Raw genomic sequence first — 11,426 nt, forward strand, 5'->3', positions numbered from 1 at the left:
CATCTCAGAGCTCATAAACCTGCTTACTCTGTTTCTCAGATACTACTACCGTATACTCTCTGGCCAGGATGCTTTATCAATATTTGAGAAGGAAAGGGCATGGCATGTACCTGAAAAATTAGATCTTCTTGCAATGCAGGTTAGATTTTGGTTGTTAACTTGTTATTTAACCTTAGAGTATGACTCAACACAAACTGACATCCTATGTGGATTAAGCAGAAAGCATGCAGCATCCTGGTTGGACACCATGACTTCAGTTCCTTTAGGTCTGCCGGTTGTCAGGTTTTCCCTTGACTTTTGCTTGTATAGAGATTAAGCATCTAGTTGACTAGAGTTTTTCTTTTTCTAACTGTGTAAGCTAAATAATCTTTAGAAGTCGGTTGGTACCCTCTTGCAAGATTTCAGCAAATATCCAATTCGATGGAAACATAATTATGTAATCTAACGTGGGTATCATACTATATTATGAATGTCTGTCGTATTTAAAATGTTTGATTGCCATTGTACTGATTACATTTCTTCACAAGGACCAACAAACAATTGCTTTTGGCCCTATCTGATAATTGACTCCTATCAGCCATTATGGCCAAAATGTTCAACAAACTTTTTATGCTCCTGGATCTCATTTCCATGATGTTGCACGTATTGTTCACTGTTTGATGAAGTGTTCTTATCTTCTGTCTTCTACTTATCATGAATGTTGAGTTCTTGACAATGCAGAAGACCTAAAGTCTGTAAATCTTAGATTGACAAAAATGAGACCTAGAACTTCCAAAATTGGATATCATGTAAACTGGAGTGACATGTTTGATGCTAGGTTGCTATTTTGCAGACATGCTTTTCCGGCAGTTCCTGTATCTCCAAGTAGGGCTGCACAACGAGTTGAGCCAACTCGGGCTCGACTCGAACTCGCTCGGCAAAACTCGACTCGAGCTCGACTCGTTTATAAACGAGCCGAGCTCGAGTTTAAACTTATACTCGAAACATTAAACGAGTTGAGTTCGAGTTGTAAGAACTCGACTCGGCTCGATTACTGAATATGAACCGGTTCACCAAGACACCAAAACCGATTCACCGATTTAGGTTAAATTTTTGTTTTCACTTTTTACATTTTCGTTTCGACTTCTTCCTTAATCTCTCTCATTTCTACCGCGGCCGAAAGAGAGAAAGAAGGGAAGGGTTTCCCTCATCACTGCCATCCTCCCTCCTTTCTCTATTGCATCTAGAGAAGATGGACATCACAGCCCTTAACCTCCTCTTGAGAAAGAAGGGAAGGGTTTCCCTCATCACTGCCGTCCTCCCTCCTCTCTCTATTGCATCTAGAGAAGACGGGCATCACAGCCCTTAACCTCCTCTTCTTTGGAGAAGAGGGGCGTTCTCCGTCATGTTGGAGAAGAGGGGCGTCACAAAGTGGAGACGGAGGTCGCCGGAAGACAGACGAAGAGGAGGATTTAGCCACCCAGCGAGCGGCACAAAGGAAAAAAAAGGGGCTTTGCCCCTTTTTCCTTCTTCCTTGCCCTTCCGCTCTCTCTCTCTCACAAACTTGATCTCCACCGTATGCTGAGTTACCTTGCCGTTCACTTGTGATTGTTGCTTTTTAGGGCTTCCTCATTGGGGATGGCGTTGGGGGAAGCCTGATAGTTGAAGAGTGGGTGGGAAGGGTGAAGGTTTTTGCGCGTGGTCGTCGGAGGGAAGATGGCGTCAGCCGTGGAGAAGGATCTGGAGGAACAGCTCGTCGAAGCTGGGAATAAACCCTGGAAGCCACCAGCTGAGCTCGACGAGCTTCGTTGCCTGCCACAGCGGGATGGCCTTCTTTGTGGTCGCTGGCTGCGGCGTCAGTTATTCCCGCCGCTGTTGCCATGGCCGTTCTCTCTTCGTGTCCCTCCTGCCACCCGCGGAAATCTGGGTTGGTTCCTTTTATTCTAAGTGAGTTAACCGAGTCGAGTTCGAGCTCGACTCTGTACAATCGAGTCGAGCTCGAGTTTGTGTCAAGGAGCTCGACTCGAGTTCGAGCTCGAGCTCTATGAGCCGAGTCGAGCTCGAGCTGGGCAAGCTCGAGCTCGACTCGGCTCGTGTGCAGCCCTATCTCCAAGTGTTATTCATTGGAATTGTTCACAACAATGTAAAACACATCTCCATTACCTTGTAGTTAAAAGTAAGTGTGTTGGGAAGTCTTGTAACTGCCTAGGCTGAAATCAATCTTTCTTAGGTGAAAGACGGTGTATCTTGATCAGCTAGAACATTGGCTTGAGGCATTTTCCTCTACCTCTTCTTACCCTGAAAAAAGCAAGGTCCATCCTCACGTTGCCATTTCATCAGTTCTTGCTCGGGAATCCATGTTTAAGTTTTAAATACATAACTTGATAGTTGATGCACATTTTTTTTATAATTTTCTTTCCTTATAATTTCACAAGTAATTGACATTTAGTTCTCATACATGTTAAGTGCTCTCTCTCTCTCTCTCTCGCTCCCTCTCCCCTTTTCTGTGTGTTAAGTGGCCGTTACCTATGAAAGGCATCATTAGTAAATTCCCTCCTGTCACAGATTCCCGTTTTAGTAAATGCCTCCCTACTGCAGCTGCTATGATTGTGATGCTGCTACTTTCCTTTCATCTCTCATCAAGGACAAGAAGATCTTACATCTGATTGGTTCTGCTTGTCTGATTTGGTGTTATACATCTCGTTTAGAGGATAGTTATTGTTTTTAATATCTGAATAACAATAGTTTTAATCAGATCATACCCGTCAATCATGATTGACTTATTTTTTTTTATTACACATCCAGACCTTCTCTAATTTTGGAAAATTCTTGCGTGAGTTTGGTTTTCATTCTGGTTCCTGTCCATATGACTTCTAGGCCCTGATAGTGCCAAAATGGGGGTGCCACTCGTTAGTACTTACCCAAAATCTCCCTGTTAGAGAAAATAAAACTTATGGTTTCAAAATGAGGAAGTCTCTTAGAGAACATAAAGCTTATAGTTTTAAAATTAGGAAGTGTCGACCTAAGACTATTTACATCTATTCTAGGGTATATCCTTGGTTGTGCTACAAGGCATAATCATAATGGAGCCACAAACATATAAGGGGCAAGAATTAGTAGGACTTAGACTCAGCAAAAAGATGGGTATTGATAATCATAATAGAGTCCAAAACCTATAAGGGCAAAGAATTGGTAAAACTCATTCACATATAAATCCAATGAAAGAGTGGCTGTTGTTAAAGACATGAATGTAGCCCTTTAATATGGAGAGAGAGGTTTATAGCTTTGGGTGGTACTCCGGCACTCTGGACCATCTTTTTTATCTAATTGCTTTGCTGAAGACTCAGTTTCTTTTGGTATGAGAGCTTGTTAGCACGTCTTGTAAAACAGTTGTCTGAAATGTGCTCGGACCTGGAAGATTTCTAAATGATCTGAGTGTCTTGTTTTTGGATTTATTGTCAGAATATTAGACACTTTCTTTTTTTCTTCTTGTACAGGCAAAATCTCCTGTTAAAACATTGGATGAGCTCCGTGTGTGTGAGGTGATTCCGTCATCCTCCTTCCCTTCAAACACTGACAATGGACAAAGTAATTTTGATTTATAAATTCTATTGCATGCTTGAAAGCTTTTGTATTGAACCTGACGAGCAACTGAAGGTTAAATTCATCTATTGCAGAAGATGGAGGGCTCTTCGGAGGGAGGAAAAGTCATCGTTTGTATATGATAACTGCAAGAGCACGATCTTTTTTATATCACCAGGTCTTACAACTCGACAATATGCTTCAGCTGCGGAACTTCTGAATTGTTCACTGCAAATGGATATGTAGAGTCTTGATTGGTTAAAAAGTTTGTAATATGTCACTGTTATTTAATTTTTTGAACTTGCCGTTTTATGTTGGTGTCATTAACTTGCATTCTGTTAGATATGTATTTAACACGATGCCTTATATTTGTGTGTGTGTGCCACCTGCTGAATCTAGAATAAAGCTTGCAAATGCTCAGGGCTAGTGCATTTTTGCTGGGATGGGAACAATCTGCTTGCACTTGTCAGTCATGCACCTAGCATGTAACATATCTTCTAGCTAAGGGGATATGTTTATTTTGCACGAGACTTGTCCATGGCCAGGTTTGTTTTCTACACCATCACCAGGGACAAACTTTATTGTGCCTGTCTACCGGGGCAGCCTTTTGGCTTTGTAATGTAATTTCTTTTTTGTCTTTGCCATGGTTGCTCCAGATATCATGCAATCTAGGTTATAATGGAGGAGTTGAATCATGGTTTAGTACTTCCTCGTGAACTTAGAAAGTAGGTTAGCTATGGGACACGAAAATATATCAGTGGTCACAATGATGTATGAATTCTAGTGTGTAATGCTAAGTCTACTGTTTATGTACTATTCTTGTTTTCCTTTTATTCATTGTTTTCACCAGCAAATAATGTGATTGGTTAAAATTTTTGAACCTTGTATTGATTGCAGGTTCGCCTGCTTGTTGGCCTACTCAAATCTGTTGGCACAGGAGAACTGAAAATTGATGACGGTTAGTTTTATTGTGCCTTCAACCATCAGCCTATGCTTGACGTTATCCTTGATGTCTTGATTATTTGTTGCTTCTTTGAGCATGAAAGTAGCTTCTTGCTGACGATTGTTGCAGTGGAAAGAATTTTGAATGCAAGGACAATAACTGAAACTCCTCCCATGGCTCCTGCTTGCGGTCTCTACCTTGGAAATGTAATGTACGACTTTTTGTCAGATGATGATTAGAAGAGCTGATGTATTTTACGGACAGGTCTTACAAAGAAGTGAAATTCCCATTGCATATGATGGTGCATTACTAGGGGACTTTGATTACTTGTAAGCCTTTGAATAGTTTGTTCTCCATATTGTTTGGAAGAGTTGAAAAATCAAAACGCTTCAGTGGTTCAAAAGCAGTAGTTCATCTCCAGCTTTCCCGTACACTGGGGCGTAAGGCAACGTATAGGACAAAGTGTCCCATCTTTTCATGGGTGCTTCATTTGTGGACAGGCACATTTTGTGTAGTTTTGCTGTTCTGCAATGGCATGTAGCGATGACATGTTCCCTGACATGCTGGGGCAAGGGATAGAGGTAATTTGCTGAACGTCACTCCTGCTTCTCTTTCCCTAACCAAAACAACAGGAACAGGACAAGCTTAAGATGGGTCCCTAGTGTTCGTGCATCTGAATCATGAAACAACGAAGTCCGGCAGCTAAGCATTGTAAGTGGGTCACTCTTGGTTTGGATATTTGGTGGAACAAGCGTGGCTTGATCATTTAGCTGACTAGTTGCCATCTCGTTTGCCAACAAGGGCTTCTATCAGCTTGCTAAAGTGATTATGTTCAGACCTTCGAGTTGCAGAATGCCACTGTTCTGCTATATTCGAATGTTAATTGCATTTCATTTTTGTGTTTTTTTGTTTGGTCTTCTTTTCTAGTGTTTGGCCCTTCTAATGGGATCCAAATATGCTGGATTCTGTTCTGTTCTAGGAGTATAAGTTTGGATAGTTCTGTTCCGTCTTTTGAGAAAGATTTCAGGAGATTCCAACATAAATTGTTCAAAATTTATATGCGCCTTTCAAGGATCATAATCTAGAGGTGTTTTTTCAGTGAACTTGCATGTGATCCTATATAGTGCCTTTGCATAGTGGACCATGCTAAATTCCTTAAAACGGTGACCATGTTCACATACTATATGACATTTGAAAAATAGCAGGCTCGACTCATTTCCCCACGGAGGAAACCAGTCTGGTTTGAGAGGATATAAAAAGGTTTTCGTCATATGCCCTTGTATTTTCATGCTGAATAGTACTTGAGGGCTTGTTTTGCTACCTGTGGTCTACTACCCTACTTTGTTTTAAATGTTCAAGAATTTAGATCCATGGATTAAAATCAGATCCTCCCAATCTGATCTTATACCAAACTTTTTATTAATGCAAAAGTTAAATAGAGACCTCGAATGCGGTCCATAAGCCTGACCTAAAACCCTTGGTTCCGTGAACCTCTTGTTGCAGCGAACGCATGTTACACCAGACCGATCAATCTGAAAAATACGAGGTAATGAAACACCGTCTATTTTATCGTGGAGCATGTTACGTTACATGTTCAAATGAATCTAAAATATGAGGTAATCTATTGTCCGTATTTGAAGTTATGGTGGTCTGATCCAACGTGCGATTTGATAAAATTTGGTTGCCTCATATTTTAGGTTCGGTGATGTGACAAGATAAACTAGCTGGTGTAATCACATGCAATCGATATCTGATGTATTAAGATGTTACATTAGCTCAATGAATCTAAAATATGTGGTAATCAAGTCCACTGAATCGCATTTGAGTTGCACTCCGATGAATGTTAATAAAGAAAAAATCACCAAGATTCTGTGATGTGCTGTCCTGGTGATGTGAATCCTTGTCACTAGCCAAGGATTTCTTGTATGTGTCTAGCCTTTTACTGGTCTAACAGCACTATGTACCCGTCTGGACAGGAACACAGAGCAAGAACAGCCAAAGGACAAGTATCCCACCCTCAACATGGACCTCACAGTGCACTTTGGGTACCATGGGCACGGATCATCACAACTGTCTAGTGTACAGACCAAAGTAAATGAGTATAGAGCTCTGGTACCACTTGATGTAAGGAGGACTCACATCACCTGGACACGAGGAGTGCAGATGACCCCAGTGGTCAAAGTTGGGCAGCCGTCCTGTAACACTTTAAGATGTATTCAAAGGCAAAGAATAAACGGAAAGGTAGAAAGCATCCATGAAAAGGTAAGATTCAAAAGGAAATGGAAATCATCCGCAGCGTCCTACGTTCTTCAACATCTAAATTTGATTTTTCTTCTCCTTTTTGTGTTCAAAGGAAGATTTTTTTTTTTTTTTTTTTTTGTGTTTACATGTGGATTGCCGACACCAAACTGAGGTGTCTCTAGAAGCTTTTGGTGGCATCATCAGGATCTTGGCGTCTCTCCTTCTGCATGTAGTGAATAATGGAGCTCTGCGATTAAAAATTTCAAACAGATGTCTTTTCCCCCGCCATGCAGTGAACTGAACTCCAAGTGAGAGCCTGAGAGACGTCCTGGAAAGGTGGTTTCTCCTTTTGTAATATATCCGTACCAGAGACAACCAAATGAGCGTCCTTTCCACTCTGTGCCCTTTCTCTTGTTCCGTAGCTCACATACTAATGGTCCAACAATTGTACTCACTCTCCTTTCCACCAATAGTAGTAAAGCAATGTCCATCGAGTTTCAACAAGTACTGTAGAGCCCGACAACCGTTCATTGTTTTTGTAAGAGAAAGGAAAGTGCTGTAACTCTATTGTATGAGTAAATTCTCTTTCACCTGGTTCGCTTTCGCGGCCTCCCCACCAATGACCAATGAACGGAAGCCTCTAGGCTGGCGCTCCAATGGCTACTTTTCAAGCCCCTTCGTCCTTTTCAGCTCTCCCTGTCTTCCCATTTGTACTGGAGAAGGAAATTCAGTGCACAAGTTCCAAAACATGTTCCCGCTGGCTTCAAGGGAAGGTTGCTGGCTGGCATCTTTGTTGGTCTCTTTCTCTAATGATGGGTAGTGCAACTGGCATATGCTAATAATATCATTGTCGAATTTGATAAGGCGCTATCCTGATGACATTGCTAATAATATCATTGTCTTAAGGCGTGTCGTTTAGCTAGTTGGGTAGTGAGTGTATAGAAGACACATTGCTTGTTTGCTTGTTCAATTTTTTGTGGATGTTATTTTCCTACACTGTAAACAGACATTCTAGCTGATGGTTTACCACACCATGCCCACGTCCTGACATAGGACAAGACCCCATAAGCAAAAAAGCAAAAAAAAAAAAAAAAGCGGCATTTGAGTCATTTTCGGGTGTTGAGTTTAAGGCTGTGCATGGGGCCAGGTACTCGGCCCGACTCCAGTCCAAGTTTGGCCCCGAAAAACATGCACAAGGTCAGCCCGATAACTTATCGGGCTGGTCCATTGACCATTTTTAATATTGTGAGGATCTTATGTGGCGGGTATGTGGTGGGCGGGCAGGTGATGAAGTCTCTCAACCCAGAGTGGTTTCCTTCAAGTAAAATACACACCTTTCCAAGCTCAACACATGGCACTACTACTGAATTTTCCATTCCACTTGACTTGGACCCAAAATCCACCATTTTTTATTTTTGGATTAGCCAACCGAAACAAGAAATCAGGCCAATTAAATTGAGCTTCCTTTAGATTAGATTTTGCTTTATTTTATTACTGCATGCTGATTAATGCCAACCGAAAATGCTTTACCATTGTTCAAACCATGTATTTAAAACAGCAGTCCTAATTACCTGTTTTATATATATATATATATATATATATATATATATATATATATATATATATATATATATATGCCCCTTATGTAAAAAAGAAAAAAAAAATCCGCTCTACATCAAAAGCATGTTCCTCACATTTTGCACTGATGGTGCGTCATAGAATTCTGTCAGCTGGGGTGATCCTAAGAGATGGTACAAAATGGGTTTCGATATGAAATAAAAGACATATGGACAACCATATCTCATCTTTCTTCCACTTACTATATGGCCATAAATGTACCAAAGTTTGATCCCCCACTATTAATACCATTTTTTTTTATTAATACGATGTCTTTTTTTAATAAACGTTTCATTTAAAAGTTACCTTTCGGCCACAATTTTATGTATGACTTGCAATTATATGATTTTTTTTTATATAAGCTTCATTTTTGTCGACAATAGCTGCCCAAAAGAAGGCCTTCGGTTAAATCATAAATCATGATGTGTTGGAGGAAAAAGCATATAATTTGCCCTTTTAAGCTATCATATTAACTTTTTAGACCAAAAAAAGGAAAACAAATTTCTCGTTCTCCATAAGTGGTGGTGTTTGATGTAATGAAAAAGTTTCCGAGCCAACTTATCTTGAAGGTTTTCAAGAAAAAGAAAAAAAAAAAGGAAAACATAACAACAAAGATTCAAGAAAAAGAAAAAAAAAAGGAAAACATAACAACAAAGACCAAAATAACCTTCTTCTAAAACAGTGGACCATGGGTCCCATGTAGTACACCAAACATGCAAGTTGCTCTATTAAGTGAAAGCCAATAGTTAAGGCAGATTATTTATTACGGCACTCCACTTACAATTAGGGGTGAAAAACGAGTCGACCTAGACTTGTTAAAGCTCACCTCGTGAAAGAATGTCATTTGCTTAACCAGTCAAGCTCGAGTTCATGAGTCAGTTTGTTCAAATAATCGAATCAAGTTCGAGTTCACCGAACTCGAACGGTTAAATCTCGACTTGCCTCAAAAATGATGTGTAGCGATTTTTTAAATATCCGACTCGTTTTTTAAATTAAAAAACCGGTATATTGACGTTAATTAATTATAAAAGTTTTTACAAAAGCTCCTTCAAGTTTGTCAAGCTTTAATCGAGTCGAGCTTTATGGCAAAGTAATAGTTCATATATTCAAACGAGTTTGTAACCCTTAGTCGAGTCGAGCTCGAGCTCGACACGTAACTGCCGAGTCGAGCCCGAGTTGCTTCTGTCGAACTATTTTTGAACTTAAAGTTTCATTAGTTGAGCTGCACTCGAGCTGACTGAACTCGAGCTCGACTCAGCCCGTGTTCACCCCTACTTACGATGGTAAAATGTAACAAAATAAACTTTCACTTGGCAGTGTTGCCAAAACTCAGGTCCATATCATTCAAATAAAAGAAGTGAAGCTTGTATTTAAAATTCTCTCTAAAAGTGGCATCTTAAATGAAATTTTCCTTCGGACGTCTTGTGGGCATAATTTGAGGGGAGGTCTACGAATTGCAAGCTCAATAAATGTATAAAGACAACAAAGTTTGGCTTCGCAAATTAAATCCGACGCGCGCTTTTCACTTTAAAGTTGTGATGTCACGTCAATTTTCATGATCTTTACGCCCGCGTTTGATAGCGACCAAAAAGAGAAAACAGAGTTTTCATGTCTAGGATTATTAAATGAAAAAAAATAGCCCAACCTATTTATTTGTAGGGACAAAAGAACAATGACAAAAGTCCGTACAAAGAGGCAAAAAAAGACATGTTTGAGAAAAAAGTTTTCCACGACAGTTTGGAAGTTGGAGGTAAACTCCTTCGAGAAGCTTGAATCAAATGGGATGGTTTGAAGTGTACTAATTCGTTTTGGTAGCCAATCAAAAGTACCACGTGTCAGCACTCTACTATTTTTAAAAAATATTTTATTTTTTAGTTTATTAACGTTTATGTTTTTCATTTAATTTTTTCAAAAAAATTTGAATTTTGCTATATGTTTAGTTGGATAAATGAGTCAGACAATCCATCGAATTGACAACTCCAACAATGTGGTATAGGAACCGACTTTTTACGGTACAAATCAAAGCGATGTATATAGTAGATGGGTATTGATAAGTTGGATATTAAGCTGAAAAATTAAGCTCACTCAAGGCTTAGCATGAACCTTTCATAGCATTTATATATAATTTATATATAATGTTCCATGAATCTATCTCTATCTTCTAAACCTTCTTGTGTCCTAAGAAATTACCATATTTTTTAGGATAGATTCATGAAACATTGTGTTAGTGCTTCTATTATCAAATGTCCTTTCTATGTTCGTGGGTGTTTTGAGATCGTCATATAGATGAGATACATTTAATGTTGAATTCATTTAGTCAAAACTATTTAACAATTGAATTTGGATGCAATCAGGCTGAGAAAGTGGGTTGCTTAAAGTAAACTCCTCAAAGAAAATTAATTGAGACAGCAAAATGTCAACGCCTACAAACAAACGGCTAGATATCTCTAGAAAACTTCACCTAATAGCACTTCTGAATCACTTCTCCAATGTGAGGGGCCGTTTGGTACTCATAGATTGTTATCGTCTAGTGATTCTGTCCTAAAATATGGGTTAGATTCATGGAAAAATATGTTACATGGTTTCATGAATCTACTTCAATTTTTAATTGTTCTCATTCACCTGAAATTTGATGTAGAAGTGACGTGGATAAAATTGAAGGTGTTTGACTGGAAAGTTAAATTACTGGCCATTTACTGAATAGTGGTGCCCAGTATTTTTTTATGTTATTTTGAACATTTGAAAGGTCAAAAGCAAGGTGTATGATGATGGGGAGAGCTACTGCTTAGAGGAACATACCTCATGCGGATCTAAAGTGGATATAGAAATTTCTCAGTGGTTTTAAATTGGTGTCAAGTCTAAGGCTCAGCTGTCATTCAGTGGCGCTTCATATATAATTTTTACTATCTGCATGGGTCTCTGCATGGGTCTTTGTTTTAATGAGAAACTCACCTAGGTGGTTAGGTCTCCTTGAATTTTTCTTTAAAAAGCACTAAGAATGACATGCAAATGGGCCAAAGGTCCCTCCATTCCCCCTGCCTTCGATGTCTTGGGCTATGTCAAG

General features: G+C 39.5%; 1 protein-coding gene across 5 annotated transcripts in view; it reads left to right on the plus strand.

Annotated features, from left to right (window-relative positions):
• LOC116266561 (uncharacterized) overlaps positions 1-5,584 on the plus strand; it is a 32,164-nt gene extending 26,580 nt beyond the window's left edge. For 4 of the 5 annotated variants that reach the window (XM_031647808.2, XM_031647809.2, XM_031647810.2 and 1 more), the window contains 6 exons: positions 40-139; positions 220-282; positions 3,477-3,567; positions 3,657-3,739; positions 4,459-4,519; positions 4,634-5,584. In XM_031647808.2, coding sequence (XP_031503668.1) covers positions 40-139; positions 220-282; positions 3,477-3,567; positions 3,657-3,739; positions 4,459-4,519; positions 4,634-4,743 — 508 coding nt within the window. In that variant the 3' untranslated portion in view covers positions 4,744-5,584. The remainder of the gene's footprint in view (positions 1-39; positions 140-219; positions 283-3,476; positions 3,568-3,656; positions 3,740-4,458; positions 4,520-4,633) is intronic. The other variant, XR_004175404.2, reaches the window with a different exon arrangement.
• Positions 5,585-11,426: the final 5,842 nt, after the last annotated feature.

Source organism: Nymphaea colorata, chromosome 13 (assembly GCF_008831285.2).
Source record: "Nymphaea colorata isolate Beijing-Zhang1983 chromosome 13, ASM883128v2, whole genome shotgun sequence".
Taxonomy (NCBI): domain Eukaryota; kingdom Viridiplantae; phylum Streptophyta; class Magnoliopsida; order Nymphaeales; family Nymphaeaceae; genus Nymphaea; species Nymphaea colorata.